Source organism: Dipodomys merriami, unplaced genomic scaffold, assembly GCF_024711535.1.
Source record: "Dipodomys merriami isolate MVZ:Mamm:240054 unplaced genomic scaffold, mDipMer1.0.p SCAF_11, whole genome shotgun sequence".
NCBI classification, from domain to species: domain Eukaryota; kingdom Metazoa; phylum Chordata; class Mammalia; order Rodentia; family Heteromyidae; genus Dipodomys; species Dipodomys merriami.
The window spans coordinates 26415600-26440357 of record NW_027202382.1 but is presented as its reverse complement, the minus strand read 5'-3'; the positions used below and the strand labels follow the sequence as shown (position 1 = coordinate 26440357).

The 24758-nt window shown below is 44.2% G+C and overlaps 1 protein-coding gene across 4 annotated transcripts in view; it reads left to right on the top strand.

Annotated features, from left to right (window-relative positions):
• Ptpn3 (protein tyrosine phosphatase non-receptor type 3) overlaps window positions 1-24758 on the top strand; it is a 146822-nt gene that overhangs the window by 86982 nt on the left and 35082 nt on the right. For all 4 annotated transcript variants that reach the window (XM_070011337.1, XM_070011346.1, XM_070011355.1 and 1 more), the window contains 8 exons: window positions 153-205; window positions 5930-6050; window positions 7121-7208; window positions 10543-10631; window positions 15058-15121; window positions 16562-16734; window positions 18983-19117; window positions 23115-23291. In XM_070011337.1, coding sequence (XP_069867438.1) covers window positions 153-205; window positions 5930-6050; window positions 7121-7208; window positions 10543-10631; window positions 15058-15121; window positions 16562-16734; window positions 18983-19117; window positions 23115-23291 — 900 coding nt within the window. The remainder of the gene's footprint in view (window positions 1-152; window positions 206-5929; window positions 6051-7120; window positions 7209-10542; window positions 10632-15057; window positions 15122-16561; window positions 16735-18982; window positions 19118-23114; window positions 23292-24758) is intronic.

The following is a 24758-nucleotide window of genomic DNA, read 5'->3' as shown; positions in this document are numbered from 1 at the left end:
TATCATAGAGTTGTCTTTGTTGTGATTCATGTTGTTCTTTCATGGTTAATCCAAGAGGAAAGAAAAAAAGTACTCCCTACCCATGATCTGTAAGTTCTTTGAGTCTTCTTGCTGGTTCTTGTAACTTTGCTAATGCATGATTCTCCTGACAGGTTAACCTGCCCTCTGAACTCTGCGGTGGTTTTGGCATCCTATGCAGTACAATGTAAGTCATGAAGGGAGTGTGGTCCACGATGCTTAGCTGATCCGGACCAGGGTACTGCTACTCCTCTTATACTACGGCCCCTGTCCCCAGCAGTCCTGAGGGGCAGCAGATCTCTGGCTGTCCAGGCAGTCCTACTTCTACCTTGACTTGCACTCTGCTCCTGCTTGGGGATGTTGGATTATGGAAAGTGGCGCAAGAGAAAGGAGTGGATGAGCCCCGGTGTGGCGTTTCCTCCCCAGGGACCCATAAGAGAGCAGAGAGCTATCACACATGGCATTTTCCAGAGCCTTTGCCCGGGTATTTGGATTTGATCACCATATAAATCCCAGCGGAGCAATATTTATACTGGTCACTTCTTGGGAACATGGAAACCGAGACTTAACTAGGTTAAGGAATTTGCTGGAAGTTACCCCTGCTGCTTGCTTATTGCGTGACTAAAATAATACTGAGATCTTATGAATTTATATTTAGAGTTTCAATCTAATGAGTTGTGGCTAAAGCTACAAAACTGATGTTCAATAGAATTGCAGTGTGAAGGCTGCTCGGCAGTTCAGATTTTCTAATATAAACAGTAAGAAAAGTAAAATTAACTTTTAATGTTTTATTCCACTCGGCACATCTAAAATATTATCCTTTATTAAAAATACTAGTAAAATATTTTATATTTGTTTGTTCTATTAAGGCTTTTAAACTTGTTATGCATCTCCTTTTAGGCTAGCCACATATAATTAATACTTTCTATATTGGATAGGAAATCCAGATAGAATTTTCCATTAAGGCTGGCTTTTGCACCCACTAATTTAATCAGCAAAACTTTCCTGAGCAGGTATTCCATGTAGGTCTTATAGGAAATGCTGGGTATACACAGTAAATAGTACCCAACCAGATGCAAAACTTTCCTGAGCAGGTATTCCATGTAGGTCTTATAGGAAATGCTGGGTATACATAGTAAATAGTACCCAACCAGATGCAAGGTACACTATCTCTCTAGAGTTGGCTGTGCAAAATTAAGAAATACCTTCTACTTTCCCAAAGCGTGAAGCAAGATGCTCTGGCCTCAGAGCACTTACCCACCAAATTAGCCACCCTGTTTTAGCCTCTGAAGAAGCAAAATGTCACCAGAAGGCTATCAGGGACTGCTAAAGTGGCCCCAGTCTGTCTCCTTCCTTAGTAGCATCAGAAATAAGAGAAGTAAAGAACAAAATGGCTGAGCCTGCAGCTTACCTACCTATCTGCAGGGCCCCAGAAGTGTGCAAAAGAGGATTTGGGTGATGATGTCATGACTGAGCATACAGTGAGCCTACTCACTGGTAAGACAAAGCAGGCATCGGTCCCATCCCACACCTCTCCTCCAGAATGGAATACTCAAGAGGTCCTTGCCCTTCCTATTGGACATCTGGATCTGAAAGATCCCCTCCCCTACTACATCCTGGAACTGACACAGCCATGTTGTATCCACCCGTGAGTGTGTGTGTGCTTGTTGATTCCTAGATCTCACAGCCCCAGCCTACATTTTGCTGATTAGCTGAGGAGTCCCAGCCTTCCCACATGACGGAGCCAGTTCACAGCTAGAGCTTCAGACATGAGAGGCAGACACACAAGGAAGAAGATGGTCACATTCAACTTAAAACTCTGCCTCTGCCACTTTTGTGTGTTAATATTACCTCTCTGAATCTCAGGTCTCACCTGTAAATGGAGGGGATGGGTGATTGTGACATCTTGTATGTGATTGTGACATCTTGTAGCATGGCTACGTGATTCAAATTCAGTGGTACCTGTAATGGTAACAGAGCTAAAATTTCTTCATAATGGAGCCATCACAGACAGAGTCAATGAGAAAATGGGCAGAAGCCATATTACCCAGATCTTGACTCTTCTGCTTAGCACACCATGACCTTGAGCCTCATCAGACCTCAGCTTCTTTCCCTGTTAAGTGGGGATGTAACAGTATCTGTATTTTATAGCGCTGTAGTGAAGATAACATGAATGACTGTGCAAAGCTTTTAGAATAATGCCTAGTACATAGCAAGTATTAACTCTTGCTGTATTTTCCTCTAAGAAGAAAATTGCCTTTAAAAATTGCCTATTCTAACCAATAAACTATTTCAAGTAAAATTTAAGAACCCCATTTGAAACATGCCTTCCTGAGCTTCTTCAAAGTCTCTTCTTCAAGACTGCTAAGACTGTGGCTAAAGGAAAGTACAAACTGGCTTCTGAGGGGAAAATTAGCATTACTTTCATGCTAATAGTATTATGCTAATGTCAAGCAACCAATATTTTTGTCCTCTTCTCCTTTTCCTTCTTTCGTCTCTAGGCAAACATTCCAAGTAATTTCCAGGCAATTGAGCCATGCCTCCAGCCCTTTTGATTTTGCTGTTTCTGAGATAAGGTCTCACTTTTTGCCCAGGCCCACCTGGTCTACAGTGTTTCTTGCCATAGCTGATAGACAGTCACCACCATGTCCAGCTTTTTCTGCCAAGACGGAGTCTCAAGAGCTTTCTTTTCTTCCTTCCTTCCTTCTTTTCTTCCCTCCCTCCCTCCCATCCTTCTTCCCTCCCTCCTTCCCTCCTTCCTTCCTTCCTTTCATATTTTTTTGCCTAGACTGGCCTAGAACTGTGATCCTTCATATTTCAGCCTTCTGTATAGCTGAGATAGCAGCACACCCAGCTGTTGGTTGAGATGAGATCTTACAGACTTTGAGTCCAGTTGATCTTGAACCACAGTCCTTCTAATCTCCACTTTCTGAGTAGCTAGGATTACAGATATGAGCCACCAGTGCCCAGCTAGTATAAGTTCTTTGTAAATATATTTACACACACACACACACACACACACACACACACACACACACATACACCCCCCACATATATATGTGTACATATACATATATGTGCACATGCATTTGTATGTGATTAATTCTTGGTAGAAAACTACTGGATCAAAAGGCAGTATTTTATCCGGTCCATTTTGCTAACTTGTCCCAAGATGGGTATCATTAATATATAAATCCTAGCAGTGATCAGCTAAGCAAAGCACATTTTCTTACTAGATTAAAAAGTACAGTGTTCTGTAGTACAGTATCTAAAAATAGATGATGGTAGAAGATTTTGGGTAGCCTGTCAGGGGTTTATGAGGTGCAAAGAATTAAGTTTTTGAAAGGAAATAGTTATCTGTACTCTCTGAGCTTCTGTCTTGTGCAGGCTGTAAGTCAGCTCAGGATAGAGAATGCCTGCTGTCACCTCCAAGGAGTCTCTATTCAGGCAAGGGAGTTTGGACCATGTGGTGTGGTAAGTAGGTTAGAGGAGAGACCATAATAAGAGTTCAGGCTCCCAGTTACTAGCTGAATTGCAAGTCTACTCTTCTGGTCTTTGATCTCAATTTTCTTATCTGTTTGATAGGGATAAAAACATAGCCCATTACTATGCTATCTCGGGTACCAAGTAGCATGATGTCATTGAAATCAGTGTGGAAACCACCCAGTGTTTTGCAAACATCTATATGGCTATTTGGCTGTGTTTCTCTAGTGGTTAGCACAGTTTGGTGCATTAAGATCTTTGTGGAAAACCACCCGACATAGAGGTTTATTAGTTGGATGTTAAGTTCAGAAATCAATGGGTGACTTTGCTAAAGTAAGAACCATGGGGTTCATGTCTGCAGAGTTGGCACTTGGGTTGGTCCTGTTAGCTGATAGGATGGATGCAAATCAGGATCCAGAAGCTTATCCATGAGCTGATGAACCCAACAGGAAAATTACATGGGGCAGGGGGAAGGGGGAGGGTCTGTTTTCAGGTTCAAGAAAGCCATTTGTAACATTTGGTTGGACTTTGGGGATATCGGCAGAAGACTGACAGTCCTCATCAGGTTGAGTAGTAGGACATTAATCTTGGCCCAGATCACCTGGTCTTTATCCCACTATAAAAACTGCCTTGGGATAGGGGATTGCTCTTCTTTCTGGACCCCCATTTCTTCCCCTTTGACATGAGTTTGAAAGAGGTGATTCTTAGGCCTTCTCACAGGGTACTTTGTTTCAGTGCAGATTCATGGTTTTCCACAAACATTTATACACTTAACCACACAGAAACTCACCTCCACACTTGGACTTCTATCATACACCCTTGATTCATGTCTACAACATGATCATCTTGACTAGCTTTACCAGTCTGTGGTGTAACCATGACCAGTCTGCATAGATCACTTGGTTTCCTTCCCTTTACACTTCCAGAGGGAAATCTTACATCAGCCTGTGGGCAGGTCAGATCCAAGTGTCAGCTGTGTGCTGTGACAGGTAGTAGGCAGTAAAGGTGAGTCGGATCCGCTTCTACAAACTAAGGGGAAAGGAGATCCCTTTGCAGGTGAGGGCGAGCAGGATGGAGGAGGTGTAAAGACGTAACTTGTGTACCCGACCTTTTACCTGTGTGGTGGGCTTTCTGGCTCACCCCCTTTCCTCCTCAGCTTGTCCAGGAAGCCTTGCCTTGGCTTAGTGACACAGAAGGAAATCTGTGTTCAGTTGGAAGATCCTGAGGGTTCTTGGTAGCCTTTGGCAGGAAGAAATTAAGACCTTTAGAAAGATTAGGTTAAATATATTGAAAAAATAGATAGGCCTTTTTGTTTTGTTGAGAAAATAGAATGTGACATCAGCTGCCTGTAGGAGTTCAAGATCCCCCTCCTCTTTCTATACAAATGTAAGAAGTAGTTTAAAGAAGAGGCAAGATGTCCTTGGTGGCCTGTCACAGTCCTCACTCTGCATGGTAGGTCCCAGAGCAGCCATGTTTTCTAATGCATGTTAGGCACTGCACAGCTCTCAAGAATACTCATGACCTCGACATCAACAGTTCATGTTTATGGACAGCAACTAGTCATAGGTCTCAAGGGAGGGGACCATTTGCATGGTGATAGTATGGAAATCCTTCCCAGAAACACTCTATCCTCTTCCCTCTACACCGACAGGCCCATCCCATTCCCTGACAGTGTAACATCTGACTCCTTCCAGAATGTGTCTTCCTGGCTGGGTACAGTGGCCTGTGCCTGTAATTTCAGTTCTCAGGAAGCTGAGGCAGGTGAATCATGAGTTTCAGGCCAGCTTGGGCTATATAGTGAGACTCTGTCTCAAATTAAAAAAAAAAAAAACAACAACTAAAAATAAGATTAAACAAAACAAAGTATCCTCCCTCAGAACTCTGGCCTTGCCTGAACCTTCTCTAGCCCCATCCTGTTACCCCCCCCCCCCATTCCCTACCTCTGAGCACATCTTGGTCCCATTGAACACCTTTCTGAATCCCAGGGTATAGGGCAGGTCAGTATGGCCTCCCTTCAGTCCATGCCATATATATTTTAACAGCTGGTTAGTCTAACATCACAATGACCTTGTTATATAACAATCTGCCTGGCATAAATATGGCATTTTTTTCTTAGCAGGGTCTCTTTCTCCTTGCCCAAGGGCCTGAGTGCAAACTTCAGTACTGCTTCTGAGTGAGAGACCCGGGATCAGAACAAGACCTGGGTTTCAACACTGTCCTCCAGGAGTCTGAGGATTGGGCTGGGTGGTATGTACTAGAACCAGCCCCCTGGAAGGGCTCAAATTAGAATCTGGAGACAATGGGAAACTAGTTCAAAACTTCTTAAAGAGTTTCCAGTTACTGTTTCCCTTGTGATGCTGTAACTGTTCCTACAGACTATCGAAAAGGCAAACCCAATTATGATTTCCCCTTTGTTCTGTCTTTACAGCGTACTTTGGAGACTTTAATCCTTCTATACATCATCCAGGCTATCTTGTGGACAGCCAGTTTATACCAGATCAAAACGATGACTTCTTAGCCAAGGTGGAGTCGCTCCATGAGCAGCACAGGTAAGAGGACCCAGGCGGCCTACTTTGAGAACTCAAGTCAGGTATTTTCGAACACTGCCTCTCTCCTTCCTTTGGATACCATCCTCTTTCAAGTTGTGGGGTTTCTTTTGAGCCTTTGAGCGGTGATGGTGGCAGGTATATTTGGCACCCGTGGTATTTCTGTGAATTGTAAAACCCAGTAGGTGTTGAGGATGATGGCTGCTATATTCCTTTTCTAGATGTTATTGCAAAATATCAATTCTTGAAGGAAAGGCTCCTTTGGAGATCTGACTGCCCCACAGATTGCCCACCCCCAGGTGGTTTACCATACATAATAAAATAATAGTGTCAAGTAGACAGACAAGTGGACCAAAGTCCATACAGACAAGCAGGATGTGCATGGGTTCAATTCTTGCAAACATTGTTTTTCCATGTGAGGAGCCCTTCCCTGGAGCAGCTGCCCAGGGCTAGCCACCTCCAACAAACAGCCTCTTCTTCCTTCCCTTTCCTCAGCGACTCGGGCTACTGTGGCAGCTGTTCAGTTCCTGTCAGACAAGGGCCAGGCTGACCCAGGAGGCCAGCTCTCAGGACCTCTTGCTTCTTGGGAAAGGCCATAAAAACAAAGGGCAAGCAACCAGTGTACCTTCTGAGAAGGCGCTGCCAACCCTCTCTCCCAGAATTACTCCTGTGGTACAAGTCACCCTCCTAAAATAGCACAGGGCCAGTGGCGTTTGAAGTGTGAGGCCACAGCTAAGAGACTAGACAAAGGCAGAGAGACCCGAAGATTACCTGTTAATTAGGCAATGGGGGGGAATCCATTAGATCAGGAATTTTGAAAGGTGATCCTGTTCCCCATCTGAAGGTTGAGTTGGTCCTAAGCGGAGAGTATTTCTTAATAAAAAACGAACAGGACCAGAGGAAGTGAAGCTCAGTGGACAAAGAGAAAAATCTATTTAGTAGAATAGGATTAGATTACTTAAGACTAGTAATGTGAAGCGTTTACTAACATTTAGGAATATTAGGATTTTCTTAAAAGTTGGAGCTAATAGTCTCTATTTTGGGGTGAACCCCATGTTTTCTCTCTTTTGCAGTGGGCTAAAGCAGTCAGAGGCCGAATCTTGCTACATCAACATAGCCCGGACCCTGGACTTCTACGGAGTGGAGCTGCACGGGGGGAGAGTACGTAACCATAGAGTGATTTTAAATTGTGAAAGCTTAGAAACGTCCTTGATGAGACTCCGTCTTTCCCTTTATAACAAACATGACCCATTTTTATTTTTTAATAGCTATTCAGAAGGTTTATTAAGTAGTGTTGAGATTTCCTAATCATTGATCCAGCTATTTTTTTTTTCATGCTTCCCATTGAACTGGAATTTTTCCTTTTGAAAAGTCAGAAGACTGTGATTTTTTTAAAGACTATTCCATATTATGGCTAAATAAGTAAATAGTGTGTATAAATCTATTTTCCAAGTGATACTTTAATAAAACCAAGGTTCCTACAACTTCAGCACTATTCAAATTAGACCTACAACTCAAATGTGCTCATTTTGCTGAAAAAAAAGTAGTGACAATTGTGAAAATCAGTTATTTTATTTTTCATTTCATTTTTACTTCTTTTGTGCTGGTACTAGGGCTTGAACTCAAGGCCTTATGCTCTCAACTCTCACAACTTCAACCAGGCTTTTTAGTTGGTTAATCAGAGAGTCTCTCCAAATTTTCTGCCTGGTCTGGCTCTAACTGCAGTCCTCATATCTCAACCTCCTATATAGCTAGGATTACAGGTGTGAGCCAATGATGCTTGTCACAGTAAATATTTTAAGTGGATTGTAGTACTTTAATAGAATTGTTTAATATTTGCCATCTGCTGAGCAGATTTCTGTCAGTGGAGAGTTGAATTTCTTTCTTCCCATCATGCCATGGACTAATTATTACCATTATTCCCATTCGACAGGATGGAGAAACTGACATTCAGTTCCACTGGTCCATAGTGGGAGCTTCAGCTTTGTTTAATCATGCCTCATCTTTTAGCAGTGACTTACATTTCCCCCCATATCATACACAAAAAGGAGCATGAATTATATTCCAGATGCTTTTGTAAGCCTTGTTTTAGGATCATAAAAGTCTTGTCAAGTTCTTATTCTAATTTTACCCATTTGCCAAATGAGAAACTAACGCTTGTGGAAGTGGAGTAACTGGCCAGATTTTAAATTTGCATACTGTGGTCACAGTTTATAGAAACCTTCTGCTTTGTCCCATTCAGTCCTGTGACAATCCTGTGAGGTAGACAAAGCATGATGTTGGTAATCATAAAGCAAGAAAAAGGTATTGGCTTTATAAAATAACAACTTGAATGTTTAACTGCTTGTTTTGGGGAAGCTTAACCAGTAGTGGAATTTTTATATCTGCCTGCATTGACCTTTGGCTTTTCCAACCGCCAGACAGGAACTGTCAGTGAAGTGACCCTCCATGGGGGACAGTGACATGTGCCTGTATTCCCAGCTCTTGGAAACCTGGGGCAAGGGGATCATGAGTTTGAGGCCAACCTTAGCGACATAGCAGGAAAAATAAAGAAAAATAAAGGAGAAGAGAAAGTGGGAAGGAGGGAGTAAGGGTCAGTCTGATCCTCTAGGGTTCAGAAGATGAGATGTTTGGCTGAGACCTGTCAAGGTACACTGGGTGCTGTGCTTTGCGAGCTAAAACCCCCAAATCTCAATAGGTTCGTCCCACACTGTTTACTTTTTTTTTTTTTTTACTCAATTTGTGTGTGTGTGCGCACGTGTATGTGTATGTGTGTGCGCGCACATGCACATGCCAGTACTGAGGCTTGAACTCAGAGCCTTGCACTCACTTGGCTTTTTTGAGTATGATTCAAATATGACTTGAGCTGTACTTCCAACATTTTGCTTGTTAAAGGGAGATAAGTATCTTACAGACTTTTCTGCCCCAGATAGCTTCAAACTTCAATCCTAAAATTTCAGCTTCCTGAAAAGTTAGGATTACAGGGGTAAGCAACAGAGTCCAGCTATCACTTACTTTTTAGTAGTTTGGAATCTTCATTGGTCCAGGTGTCCATCTCAGGTACAGCCTCAGCTCAGCAGTAACTGGGTGCTGGTATTCAAGGCTGCTTTTCTGCCATCTTGGCTATCTTCTCAGGGCAGAGCCATGCCCCTCGGTGCCTCAGCTCAGAGAGATACACATAGCACAGAGTTCATAACTCAGAGCACACTGGCTAGAACCGGTCACTGGGTCCTGCCTCCTGCAAGAGGAGCTGGGAGTTCAGATGGCGTGGGAATTTAAATAATAGTAACTGCCAATGATGGCAGGAGTGAAGGAGCAAACTGAAAAACCATTGAAACTAGAGATTTTAGATTACCAAGCCATCTATTTCCTTACCACTTAACTTTTATTTCATTTGTTGATTTGTTCTTCCTATATTGTGATTGCTGGTGTTATATTTAAGGCAACTCTGTTCTTTACTAGCTGGGCTCAATTTTGCTTAGGCATGTGATTACAGGAGGATTCCTGTCATATTTTAGACTCACCATCATGTCAGTACTGTTTCCCTGACCAGCTTCTCTAATTCCTCTTAGAGTAGAATTGATGCACTCCAGGCCAAGAGGGAATGAACATTTATTCTATTTACAACATGTTCAGCCTGCTCTAAAGCCCCATATGCCCAGCCTGGTTCCAAGTTCTTTCCAGCATTCTCCGATTTCTTCCTGACAAAAACCTTTAAGGTGGTTCCAAAACCATTATTATGCGAAACAAAAGAACAGGCTCTTTTGAGCTCAAGCAACATAGCTGACCAAAAGTTTGCGCCCGTTCTAAGTAATCGCTCAAGCTCTGCTGTCTTTACAATCATAGTGTCTGACTGCAAACAGAAACCTGTGTGGCTCACAAGAAGGAAGTATTGTAGTCTTCAGTGTTATTTGGTTACATTCAAGTGGATTTAAAACAGCCCATGTCTCTGTGTATGCTCCTGTGTCTTCGTTTTCTACAGCAGGGCCTAGCACATGAGCCTTTAGTGAATGCTGGTTATGTTGGATTTATGAGCAACATTTGTTTCTTAATTGGATTTTCGAATGAATCCTCTACTTGTCATTTTTCATCATCCTATTATACTAGCTAAAACCTTTCCAGTGATGGAAGTTGAGATTTGTACAAAGCTATTCAAGGGAGAGAGGCCTTTCTGGTTTTACTGTGGCTATAAAATGCTAATTGTTGAAAATGTAAAACTGAAATGTTGATTTGCGTGATACTGCGGCATGAGTGGTCTTAACTCCCTAAGCCATGTGCTAGGGCAGGCCATGCACATTCTCTTCCGAAGGATTTGGCCCTGGGTACTTGGATCTTAAGTAGCTGCTAAGTAGGGATTTTTGCCTGTGTTCAGAAACATTTTCCCCTTTGGAGCTTATACATATTGCTATTTATAAAAGCGTGGGTGCTTTAAAGTTGCTGGCGGGCATGAGCCTAACTGTAACACGCCATGAATCTGCCATCTTCCTTCTCACAGGATCTGCACAACTTAGATCTAATGATTGGAATTGCTTCCTCGGGCATTGCTGTGTACCGAAAATACATTTGCACAAGTTTCTATCCTTGGTAAGTGCAAACAGTCCTAATCATTGTCTGATTCATGCTTTAAAAATACGCAGAACAAAAGTAATGTGCCTCTAATTTTAAACTTTATTTCCAAAGGAAGGGTAGACAATCCCCCACCCTGCTCCCGCCTCAAACATAGTTTTAACCTCTGACTTCTGAATTTGATCCAGATTTGATATTTGGGGAAATTAGTTTGGTTCTCATTAGCATTTACATACACGTGCACATGTGCATCCCTTCCTCCGCCCACCATGCCGTTCATCCTGTAGTTTGGGATGGATGGAAACATGGTAGATAAATGATACAGGCCAGGTCTCTCTGGTCCCCTGTACCCCAAACCCCAGTGGCCCTGAGACTACAGCAGGTCCTCTACCCTATACATGTTCCTATACATACACACCTATGACACAATCCAGTTTCTCTGTTAGGCCCAGTAAGAGAGCAACAGCAGTAACAAAGGACAAAATGGAACAGTCCCCACAAATGTACTGTAATGGAAGTGAAGTGAATGTGACTCTCTTAAAAGAGTTAGGCCAACATCTGTGGTTACTGCTAGTACCTGAAACTAAGGAAAGCAAAACCGTAGGTGAGGAGACTGCCTTTTTGTAGAGAAATTTTAGTTTGATATACCAGGCAAAGGGGAATTTTTTGTTTGTTTCATTTTTTGGTGGTGGTGGTACTGCGGTTTAAACCAGAGCCTTGCACCCTCACAACTTCCTTCTTGCTTGACTTGTTAATTAATTGGAGATGAAGTCTCCTGGACTTTTCTGCTTGGGCTGGTCTTGAACCACAATCCTCCATATCTCAGCCTCCTGAGTAGCCAGGATTACAAGAGTGAGCCACTGGCTTCCAAAGGGGAGCTTTCTTCAAGTAAATACCACTCAAGTCCTGTTTTTAAAAGTGACCATGTGAAGGCATACAGGATGGGGATGGGCAAGTTGAGGAGGATGAGGTTTGCCAGATACAGGAGATGCAGAAGTAGAAGAATGAGCCTGTAAAGAAAAGGAGTTAGGGGAAGCGATTTGAGAAGATTTAAGGGGCACATTACCACCGTAAATTGGATCCTTGGGTCTAAATCTGTTTTTTGACTTGGCAGCATAGAATTTTATGAATTGGCCCAGAAAGATGTTTGTCTCGGCATGGAATATGAGAGGAGAAAAGCCCTGTAAACAAATAAAATCACAGAGGTGATTATTACAATAGCAGATGTCCTTAGCAAGCGCTTCTGGCACTCCAGTCAGTTACTGCATATTTCATTTATCTCATTTCAACCTGAAACAGGTGCCACTGTTGTCCTGTTTCTCACGGGAGGACACCAAGGAGTGGGGAAGTTCTATAAGAGCTTGTGGGGGAGGGCGAGCAAACTAATAATTGGTATACTTGAAGTTCACACTCAGATTGTTGAGCTCCAAACCTATACTTTTGTTCCACACCATGTACACACATATATACATACTCACACAAATGATGTTTGTGGCAAAATGCTTAAATAGGATGACAGAGTCGAGAACCCTGACTTTTCTGTTAATTACTCAATAGATCTACTTTTTTTCTAAATGCTAAGATGTTGCAGCCCTGTTCAGTTTCACAAGGCAGTCAATATGGTGGGTAACAGGATCCTCTCTGCCTCTTTCTTCATCCCTGCCTCATTAAAAGTCCCTCTTGGGAAGGAAGCAGGACACCCAGCCCTGATGTAGCTTGCTGGGATGTGACCTGGGCAGCTCTTTGACCTGTTTAGGACCAGGAGCAGAGCTCCCAGTGGGCACCCAGGCCTTGTTTGCTCTTGCTGAGCTCCTCCAGCTATAGGGACTTCAGGTAGGAGACTTCCTCCCAGATGCCACAGTCCAGAACCACTTGCATCCAGCTCTGTCTGACCTTGTAAAGTTCCACAAAGATTCCTCAAGAGCAAAGCAGAACACTTTGTCCTAGAAGCAAGGTTGTAAGCAAAAACCTTCCTGGCAGCACCTGCAGGGACACTCACAGCCTTCCTGTCCTCCAGACTCACCTGCAGACCTTCCTATCACTCTTGCATCCTCTCTTGCCAAGCTCCTGTGGAGGCCTGGCCCTGCCTTCCCAAAGACCAGCAGGAAGCCAGCCCCACATGGCAATCCCAGACTACTAAGTCAGGTGCATGTAGGAAGGACCCTGGGACTATGAGGTGGACACTAAGTGGGCAGAGTTTTGGCCCTGGGTAAATACAGCTCCGGAGACCAGCAGAAACAGCAGGGAGTACGGGCAGAAAGGTAGATCAGGCTGGAGCATGCTGTGGGCATGGGGAGAGGAGGAAGGCTTGGTTCTTAGTACCATGAGGATATCCGGGGCTCTCTGTCCTATAGTGGTCACACAGTGGTTTGGCTATGCGTGTCATTGTTTATTTTGTGTCCATCTCCCTCATCAAAGTAAGACTGCACTCTCCAAATGCTTAGTGCATTTGGACACGCAGTATGTTGTTTCTTTCCTTATGAACAAACGGAGGGGAAGTAGGCACCCCTTGTAGTCCCTTCAGCCTGGAGGTGACATAGATCATGTCTGCCATTTATCAGATTTGTTCAGGGGAGAGTGCTGTTAATTATAGAAACTGAGGCCAGCAGAGGAAGGAGGAAGTGTGAGAGCACTGCGCTGGACACCCCTGGACTCCTGACCTGAAGGCAAGGGGGAGCCCCAGGCCCATGGTTTCCCATGAGCTGAGTAGGCCAGGGTAAGGACTCAGAAGCTAATATGTTGATTGTTTAGACTTCCGAGAAACAGGACTTCCCGTGTCTACCCTTTAGCACAGGTAGCAACAAGGAGAAACCTGCCTTGGAGAGGTAGCGGGGCAGGCCGCCACTCACATTAGGGCCGGTGTCTCCAAAGGAGTGAAGCTAAACACCCTCAGGTGCTTAGATGATGAGCTTGCATTCACCCAGACATTCACTTGCCAAAAGATTAAGTGTGCAATATTGAATATGTATTGTTGGTGTACCCTACATGTTGCTGATCTACCTTGGAAATGGATAAATTTTACTTACCCAGCCTCTGTCCTAGAATGTTCTACCAAAGTCTTCATACAACCCTAGAGAATAGTAGAATAGTGCAGAAGTAAGGACTTGGCGGGGGGGGGGCTTCCCTCCTGAGGATGACAGTAGCTTGTCATCATTAAATGATGTTGATTATTAAAATGAGTCATAAACCAGTTTTAATGAGAGGAGCAAGCATGAAGGGCCTACTGTGTGTCAGTCATCATGCTATGAGTAGCTTTGTGAGCAAGGTGGTGTTGCAGGACGACAGAGTTCATAGAGCATGGTCTTTGGTGTCAGGTGGAGTCCTGGGCTTAGTCTTGGCTTCCAGCAGTGATGGCTCTGAGCCTCATTTGCCTTATCTGAAAATAAGATCCACAGTAACAACATGGACTTTTCAGGATGGTTGCAACATCTAATTGGGAGGATGTGTACAGAGCCTTTTGTAGTGACCGGTACATAAAAATATACACCAAGGGCTGGGGATGTGTACAACATGGGTAGAGGACTTGCCTACCATGTTCTAGGCTGAACACAATCCCCTGTCCTACACACACACACAGAGTTCCCTCACACACGTTCCATTTATGTACATACACACATATACACACATACACATTTGATTATCAGTGGCTTTACCTCTGTCGAGTGCCTGTATGTAAGGTTAAAGAGACCCTTGGAGGGAAGTCATAGTAGTACATGCCTGCAGTCACACCCACTCAAGAATCAGAGATAGGAAGATTATGGTTGGAGTCCATCTAAGACAAAAGTTAACAAGACTTTCTCAAAAACAAGCTGGGTGTAGTGTTCACTCTCATAATCCTAGACATGTAAGAGGAAGGGGAAGGGAGATCTTGGTCCAAGGCTAGCTTAGGCTAAGTGTAAGACCCTACCTGCAAACAAACTTCAAAGCAAAATGATGTGGTTCCAGTGGTAGAGTGTTGCCTAGTAAGCGCATAACCCTAAGTTTAACCCTCAGTCCTGGGGGTGGGGGGAAAATACAAGAGACTCCTGGACACGTGGCTGCTAGGTAATGGAGCTGGGGTGTGTCCCAAGCCTGTGCTCCTCCCTCACACTGCCCTCAGCTGTCCTCCCCACCAGCACCACAGGGCTGCAGTGTCACAAAAGAAGCTCACAGCAGAGCGAGCTTCTTGTTATTTAAAAGCTACATCACAATCCCGAGGCCCTGTGTGAGATGAGACTGGGCTCAGTCAGCTCTTTGCTGTTTGGTTTGGGCAATGGGGATGCTGTGGTTTCCATGGTGAATGGCACTCTGGGCCACTGGGACCTGCCCGTCGCTGGGATCATGAACTAGAGGATATACCTTGAAAAGATCAACCACCACCTGGATGAGCACCGATGTTTGTATTTTATTTCAGTTTAGTCTTTTTTCTTTTTTGTGTGTTTATGTTTTGTTTTGTTTTCTACAGGGTGAACATTCTCAAAATTTCTTTCAAAAGGAAAAAGTTCTTTATACATCAGCGACAGAAACAGGTAAGTTATGTTCATGCTTGCTTTGTTTCAATGTGAGAGAGTGTGTGTGCGTGTGCGTGTGTGCGCGCATGCCAATTACTGAGGCTGGAACTCTGGGCCTGGGCTTTGTCCCTTACCTTTTTACTCAAGGACATATGCTCTGCCACTTGAGCCAAAGCTTCAGTTTCAGCTTTTTGGTGACTAACTGGAGAAAAGAGTCTCACGAACTTTTCTGTCTATGCTGGTTTTGAACCTCAATCCTCACCCCTAAGCCTCCTGAGTAGAATTACAGGTGTGAACCATTCCAGGGCTCAGCTGTTTCAGTGTTTTGAAGTTACTTCTGCTCTTAGCTCTTTGGGCTTTGGCAAATTGCACCTAAATAATAAGAAGGAAGAGTCCTGGGGCCCAGGAGGCCTTCCATAAGCCATCTCCTTCACCAGTTGAGGATTGAGCTTCCTTTGGAATCGGATAGTTGGTGCAGATCCTGGCTCTTCCCTTGACCAGCTAGCTGCACAGGCTATGTAATCTCCTCTAGCTGAGTTACCTTGTTTCCATTAACTCAGTGATGCCTGCTACTCAGGGAAAGAGGAAGATTAAACCAAGAATTCCCAGCAAAGCCCACTACACAGTAGCAAGAAATGTCAATAGCTGGACATAGCCTGTGCTGTCTGACAAGATGAGTCACTGGTGATCTAGGTAACTTGAGTTTGTTTAGCCACAGGGAGAAGCAGATTCAGAGGTGAGGAAGCTCAGGCTCCCACAGCTAGTGAGAGAGGAAGATTGAATTTGGACAGATTATTAGGAATCTGAGATGCCTGCTCTTTACACACCACACCCTGTCTTGTTATGCTGTGTATTTGTCACTTACTCTATGTCCGCATCTCAAGTTTTCAGAGATAATATGTCTTTAAATTGATACCACCCCATGGTCCTGAACCCATAGAAATGGGAGCAGTAATGCTCAGAGCAAGCACAGACTGGAATCTGGGTCACCTGACTCCCCTAGTGCCTGCAAGGCTCAACATAGCACAGAAATGCATGAGAAATCAGAAAACTTTATGAAAAATGACAGCAGAGTCGATCATTTACATGCATACCAGGTCTCACTGTGGAGGCAGCAAATGAAGAAATCCCCAGGGTTATAGAATTGCTGTTGTCTGGTAGTTGAAAGGATATTTCTTGAGGAGAGAGATGCTTCCAGACCTAAATTTTAAAAGGAGCGTATTAGACATTTGTCCCAGATACATCCAACCTTGAGACGTGAGCAGGTTTGAAACATGGTGAGGTTCGTGAGGAGGAGGTCTTAGCTTTGAGCTCACGGAGGGCTGCTCTGTGATATTTCCGGGTTGCTGGGCTGTGGTGAAGACATATGGAAGCTTGCTTCCTGGTAGCTGGGGGTGGCTGATGTGAGATCTTTTACCCTGTGTCTTTATAGTGAGCTATCTCTCGTTTCCCCTGCAGGCTGAATCCAGGGAACATATTGTGGCCTTCAACATGCTCAGTTATAGATCTTGTAAAAACTTGTGGAAATCCTGTGTGGAGCACCATTCATTTTTCCAAGCAAAGAAGTTACTACCTCAAGAAAAGAATGTTCTATCTCAGTACTGGACTCTGGGCTCCAGAAATCCCCAAAAGTGAGTTTGCCTTAAGAACAGTATGCACTCTAGACCAAAATGCCAGCATGTCCACACTTTTGGGCATGGCTCAAGTGGCAGAGCCCTTAGTTCAAAACTCTAGTTCTGCTAAAATGAAAGAAAGAAAAGAAAAGAAAGAAAGAAAGAAAGAAAAAGAAAGGAAAGAAAGAAAAGAAAGAGAGAAAGAAAGAAAGGAAAGAAAGGCACAAAGAGAGGGAGGGAGGAGGGAAAGAAGGAAGGAAGGAAGGAAGGAAGGAAGGAAGGAAGGAAGGAAGGAAGGAAGGAAGGAAGGAAGGAAGTTCAAATTGAAAAAATTGAAAATCAGTTCTCATAGCCAAGTATAAAAATGTAATTGAGAGGGAAAGCATGAAGTAAACCTGCTAGTCATACTCCCCCCTGTTCCTCATTATGGTAAGCTTCCTTGCTTAAGGAGGCAGTGGATGGGGTTGTCATGTTGCTATTGTTTCTCAGTTACTCAGAAGGCATTTTCTTCCAAATAAGAATTTATGGGAATGTAGTCTTGTCTTTCACTGGAGCTAATCCTCTAGGCCTGGTGGGAGATAGTGTCATGAGGGTTTGAACCCAGCTTTAGGCTGCTAAAGAGTGGAGTTCAGATCCTCCCTCAAGTATTAGTTTGCTGCCTCAGTTTCCCCATCTGCAAACTTTCTCCCCTGTAGCCAGTGGAAGAGCCAGATTCTGCTCATCACCAATAGCATAATAAACAACCTCTATTTCAGTGGCTTAAAGCAATACCATTGTTTTACCTTAAAGATGTTGTGGGTTAGGAATTCAGGAAGGTCATGGCTGGATGACTCTTCTGCTCTGTTTGAAAGAGAGGAGAATTCTGTGATACCTAGCTGGGAGCGATCTGAGACTGCTTTTCCCACATGACTGATGGGGTCTCCTGGGTCTTCTTGACCCATCCACATGGTCTCTACTGCAGGGTGGTTGAATTTTTTTCTACAGAGGCTTCATGAGCCAAAGACAGAACCAGCCACTCCCCCGCTACGGGAAGGGCTGGGAACTGGTACAGTCCATCTGTTGATTAAAACAGTCACAGACAGCCTGGAGTCAAGAGTCAAAGAACTAGCAGGTGTCTGTAATCCTCCATAGGGGCTTGCTTGGGGCACAGGGAGCAGGATGGGGAGCACACATGAGCAGTTACCGGCTTCAGTACACTTTGAAGTTCTGCTCTCATCGCCTCCATTTATTTCACAAGCCTCCATTTATTTCACAAATGAGGAACCTGGGGCTTAGAGAAGTTACAGGATTTCCCCACCCCTAGAGATGCACAGAGGGTCCTTTGAAAGGTTCCATGTGAAAGGAACCAGCCCAAGTGGTTCCCAAGCATACAGGGCAATGGCACCCTGACACACACAAGCTTTGGGGCTCTTGTATAGTAAGCCTTGAGTCTTGCAGCTTGTGCCCTTTATTTTAATCTTAAATGGTAGCTGTTTCTGATGTGACTGTGCCTCTGAGGAAAGACTCACTCACCAACACTACTGTGGGCAGTTGATCAGGTTGGTAATGGGTGGTTTGTGTAATTAGCATGTGACATTTTAGGGAGGGTTTGGTTTTATTTGTCTTTGTTTTGTTTTCGTTGGTTGGTTGCTTGGTTGTCCACTTTTAGGCCACCAAGAAATGTGTAGAATGTTTTCACAAGGTATTAGAACATGGTTTAAATTTGAAATGCCAGAACGAACCACTAACACCCTTCAGATTATTTCCCTAGTAGTATGGAGAATTCATTAGAAACACTGTAGATATGACTTAAAATTCAGAGGTAAACCTTCAGGGAGCACGTTCAAAGAAGGTGATCTGAAACTATACTTTCTAAGTATATTCCCAGGTTCTCTGCCCAAGAGTTAGCAGTGATTTATGGTGGCGGCTTTCACCGGCCCTGGTGACAGAGTGCATCTGGAAGGGTGGTTAATACTTTCACTCTTACTGCCCTGAGTAAAGTGACACTCCTCTGAGGTTATTTGAACTGTATTTCTGTGCTCTCCTAATGATCTGGTAAGCTTTGGTTATCGTGAAGCAGCTGGCTGACTTAAAGTAACTGAAACACAAAAGCATTTTTATCAAAAGAAGAAAAGAAATATAAGGAAAAGCCAGAATGAGAGGACATTTCTCCTGTGACCCTCTGCCTCCACTCCTGTAACTTGGCTTGGTTGTCATCAGGAGGGCTGATATTTTTTTTTCTTTCCTATTGGACATGTGGAAAATGACGTTGTATCTGATTTTTCAGGTCTGTAAATAACCAATATTGTAAAAAGGTGATTGGAGGGATGGTATGGAATCCAGCCATGAGAAGATCCTTATCGGTGGAGCATCTGGAAACCAAGAGCCTGCCTTCCCGGTCCCCTCCAGTCACCCCCAACTGGTATGTCCTATTTGGTCCCATGTACCAGCAAACATGTTTGATCTTATCCAGACGCATGCCAGGCACTATAACTCACTCCTGTAATCTTAGCTGCTCTAGAAGCACAAGGATCAGGAGATTGAGATCAGCCCAGGCAAAAGTCCACAGAACCCCATCTCAATAACAGCTGGGAACAGTGGAACACATCTATCATCCCAGCAATATGGGACACATAAATAGAAGGATGGCAGTCTAGGCTGGTCCAGGCAAATAAAATGAGGCTTACTTTGAAAAATAAGGAAAGCAAAAAGGGCAAGGGGTGTGATTCAAGCAGTAAAGCACCTACCTAGAAAATGTAAGGCCTTTAGTTCAAACTCCGGTACCTCTAAAAATATGTACATATATATGCGTGTGCGCATATATATGTATATATATATATATATATATATACATATATATATATATACATATATATATATACATATATATATATATACATATATATATATATACATATATATACATATATATACACACTGTAATTTTGTCAGCACAGACGGCCTACTGTCAGATCTTACATGTGCATTCCTAGCTATTGCAGAAGTAGTTGAAGCACACATCTCTCTGAACATTTTCTGTACTGTGTGATGCTGAGGTGGTCTTTTAAAATAACTATAAAGTTTTCATGGACATCATGTATTTATAGCTTAGTGTGATATTCATGTACATGTATGTGATGTTAACTTACCAGATCAGGCTAATTGGCATATCCATCATCTTAGACATACCTCATACCTTTGTGTTGGGAACACTCAAAGTCCTTTCTACTCACCACATGAGGTGGTTCACACTAGTAATTCCAGCACTCAGGAGGCGTCTAAGACAGAAGGCTCGAGTGTTTGAGGCTAAACCTTTCTATTAGCTGATTTTAAATATGCAATTACCTGTTGTCAGCCATAGTTACCTTACTGTGTTAGAATAGCAGATGTTATTTCTCCCATTCTGAGATGCTTTTGGGGGGGGCAGTAATTACTGGGCCTTTGAACTCAGAGCCTCATGTTTGCTAGCCTGGCCCAATACCACCCAGCCATGTCTCTATTCCTGTTTATTATTGGTTAGGATGAAGGTCTTCTTACCCCTTCCTCAGTTATTTTCTCAATTCCTTTTCTGCCCAAGCTGGCCTTGAACCTCAGTTTTCTCATTCTTAGCCCCCCATAGTTAAGATTGCAGAAGTGAACCCACTTGTACATTGAACGATGCTCTTTTTAAAAAATGTATTTGAGCTTAAGAAATTTGAGCAACTCCATGATAGAGCCCTCACATAGCATGTGCAAGGCCCTTGTTTTCCATCCCCAGTACCACAATGTAAATAAACAATAAAACTGGCCAGTGGTGGCCCTCTGAGATGTTCTTGTTAGAATCATGGCAGACATTAGTAATATTAAACACGCTGAGAAGTCCTGCGGCAAACAACATGGAACTTTAATCTAATATTTTCATTAACATCCCACAAAATCAACTTTAGGGAAACCCAGTAAAGGAGGTAAGGATTAAAGACCCTCTGTAACAGTAGTAAAGATGGAAGTAGTCTGCCAGCTTTTCAAGAGGATGAAGTCAGTCAAGTATAGTAGCAGACACCTATAATCCTAGCTGTTTAGGAGGCATAATTAGAAAGATCACTGCCTGAGGCTGGCCCTAGGCAAAAACTCAAGCCCCTATCTGAAAAATAACAAGCAAAAAATAGCTAGATGTGTGGTTGAGGTAGCAGAGTGCTTCTCTAGTAAGCACGAGGCCCTGCATTCAAACCCCACCAAAAGGGAAAACAAAAAGATGAACTCAACTTAAAAAGAGTGAGGGTTATGTGTGGCTGGGGTGTAGCACATGGCAGAATACTTGCCTAGCATGATCAAGGCCGAGGCCTTGGCTCAGTCCCTTATAAAAATGATGGCGCATGAAGTCATAATGCACAAATGCTTTGTAAGCCTACGTGACAAAAGAGTGGGATTTTAAAAACTGTTATCCTATCCTAATGTCCTTCAAAGATGCTACTTTATTTTTGTGAATGCCTCTGAAGTGATTAGGCATCAGCAAAAGGAAAACTCAATCATCCCTGTCCCCAGCTCCACGTGGGATTAACATTGTGTCTTTAAAGACTGGCAGGGCTGGAAGTTCCTGAGCCAGAATCTCCTGGGACTGAGGGAAACTCTTGAGAGAGGCAGGGCCTACTGGGTTCAAGGCCCTCCACTGGGAAACACCTGCTCCGGGAAGGGTTGTGATGGGATTCCATCTTAGAAATTGTGGCATGATAAGTAGATTTGCTTTTTGGGTTTCCAAGACTGAGTCACCTCAGTCTTGGAGGTGTCTTAAAGAGGTGAATGTGTGCTGTAAGGGAACCACTTAATGTGGTTCAGAATCTCTTCAGGCAACAATGCAAGGAACCCAGAGAAAGCACCAGACAGAATCCAGGAGAACAGCAGGATTGGATGTTGCCACAGCTGTGGCGTGGTGCCACAGCCCTTGCTGCTAGTTATAGGTCTTCTCCAGGGAGTCAGAAGAGCCCTCTTACTTTTGTGGTGGACACAGCATTGATGACTACCCAGGTCCAGGGGCTGGCAAGTAATGAGGGCAGGCCCTTGACAGCCTAAGGAGTCATAGCTAACAGAGTAATAGAAGAAGGGCAACTGGGAGGGGCAGAAGAGGACCTGGCTGCATGTGCTACAGGAGCTGATGCCCAAGTGTGGCCCTGATTTTCCAAGAACTGTCTCTAATTTGGCTCAACCTCTGGAGCAAGCAATGTGGTTGCCCAGAGAGGTAAAGGATATGCCTATGGTACCTTGACTCTGCCACTTGTAAAGAACAGGTCAGAGCTCAGATTCCCATCGCATTACATGCACTTAATAAAGGATAGAGTTGTTGGTTGGTTGGTTGGTTGGTTGGTCGTGACTTGAACTCAGGGCCTACGTGCTGTCCCCGAGCCTCTCTGTACTCAAGGCTAGCACTCTACCATTTAAGCCACAGCACCATTTCTGACTGTTTTCTGTGTATGTGGTACTGAGGAATCAAACCTGGGGCTTCATGCATGCTAGGTGAGCATTCTACCACTAGGCCACATTCCCAGCCCCCATAGAGGATAGAGTTTTAAAAGCAAGTATTTCCTCTTGAGTCAAGAGAAATTTACCTTAGAGGATGTAGACAAGCTGAGGTGTGAGTGTTGCCAAGAATTATACCTAGCTTCTAAACCTTGCATAAACATTATTAGAATTTCCTTATGAACATTCAGCATGGCCTCTTTACAGCTTGAGAACTGAGATCTTCTAGAAGAACTCATCCTAGCTGAGTGCTGGTGGCTCATGTTTGTAATCCTAGCTATTCAGGAGGCTGACAATTATGGTTCAAAGCCAGCCCAGGCAGGAAAGTCTGTGAGGCTCTTATCTCCAATTAATCACCATATATATTTAGAAGAGAAGCTGTGGCTCAAAGTGGTAGAGCTCAGGGACAGTGCCTGAGCCCTGAGTTCAAGCCCTATGACCAACAGAACAAAACAAAACAAAAATAAACCCTTCAGTACCATTGATTAGAGTGAATAAGCCTTGCCTCATCCTGCCTATGTATAAGGAAGGCTGAGACTACATTGTAGAGGCTCCTATGCCTGCTCAGTGTTAGCCACCTCTTTTGCTCTGGGTTCCACTGGTGCAGGAATGGATTAACTGTTCAAATTAGTTAGCTTGCCTAGTTAGTTTTAAGACCAGGTCTGAGTATGTATCCCAGGATGCTCTTGAGTTTACTGTGTATTCAAGTCAGGCCTGGAACTCATAATCCTATTGCATCAGCCTCCCAAGTGCTAGGATTACAGGTGTGTGCCACCATGCCTGGCTCTGGTTCTAGCCCTGACCTTCTAACAGTATCAGCCAAGGCCTCCTTGGAGAAGCTAGGGCACAGAGTGACATCACTGACAGCTGTCTGACCTCTGAGTGGAATGCGCTCTCAGCACTATGCACTTCCCCTTCCCCGCATGCAGGCGAAGCCCTCGTCTCAGGCATGAAATCCGAAAGCCACGACACTCTTCTGCGGACAACCTTGCAAATGAGATGACCTACATTACAGAGACTGAAGACGTGTTCTATACCTACAAGGGCTCCTTGTCCCCCAAAGACAGTGACTCCGAAGTCTCTCAGAACCGCAGCCCACACCGAGAGTAAGAATCTTATAGTTTTCCTTTCCTTGTCTCTGCTTTATGGCTTACGTGGCATTTGCTGAGGCTTGGGCTGCCATTTTCAGAGGACCCTGCCTAGATCCCCAGGGAGCTCAGAGTTGCATGTTAGGCCCAGTTGCTTTTGCTTCACTCAATCCAGGTTCCTTCTCTTCCTTCCTTGCCTTCATCATACAATTCTATCATATCTATTCACTTTAGGGTATGCTATCTCAAGTCAGTTTTTTGAAATTGGTAACATATAGATCATAGATGACCTTCTAAGTTCAAGTATAATTGGATGATAAGCTGTTAGGAAATCAACCCTGGGTCCCCATTCTGCTAGGCCACATATGATGGCCAACATAGAGAAATATAAGGCCTCCCTTACCAGCAAAGGATTAGCAAGCAGGCACCTTAATTAATCTGGAAATGTTTATCATGGTAGCCACTAGCTTAAAGCACTAAGTACATTCTGAGGGTGCTGTACACACTAACTGCCAGCCTCCTCCTTCCTTCTGTAGGGGCTGCTGCCTCTCCTGCAAACATGATCTGTGTTCTTAACACCTCTGGCTAAACAATCCTCATGGTCATTGCTTCCTTATGGTGTGAGCTTAGTGATGCTTTTATTGAAATGATCACTGTCCCTCCAGCTTGCCCATTGTAGAGGCTACTGTGGATGGATGTGGATTCTGTTGTGACATGGTGGCTCTGCAAGGCACAAGCAAACCTAGAAACACAAGGCAAGGGTGCAGGGGAAAGCAACCAGAGCCTGTTTAAGCCCTCCATGAGCACTGGGCTCTGTCACATTGGCAGAAGGAAGGCACTTCCAGTCATGGCTTTAAGTCTCAGCCAGAGACTGGACAGCATCTAGAAGACCCTCACTTTCCAGTACAGGAGCCACAGGTAATTCAGGTTTAAGCTAACTAGAAGATAAAATGAAAGCACTCGTCCCTCAGGACACAGAAGCCACATGAGGTACTGTGAGGAGTCACGTCAGTACTGGCTACCAATCCAGCATGGGATGAGCCCAGGGGAACCCATTCCTGTCAGCCTACAGCCGCCGTGGCAGCACTTGTGCTGACTGAAATGCCTGTTCGGTCACTCACTGCAGCCTTGTGAGCCCCACAATGTCTATAAGCAGAAAGGACATTTCTCAAGCAGATGTCCAGTGATATTTAGGAGCATCATCTGGCTTGCACTTGGAGCACTCACCACCTCTCTCGCGGCTGCTCAGCTGCAGCACGGAAGTGGGTGGCCTCCCAGAGTCCTTGTGGCCTCGTGGCCTCTGATGTCTCACCATGTGGTGAGTGCCAGGTGCAAGATAGTTGGCTTTCTGTTCTGAGACATGAGCTCCTTTCATTCCCAGGTCCACCAGCATGATGTATATACTTCCTGGTCCCAGGGGGAAGGAACATTGAATAAACAAGACTGGGGCTGGATGCTACTGGGCCCTGTTGACCTCAGTGAGTT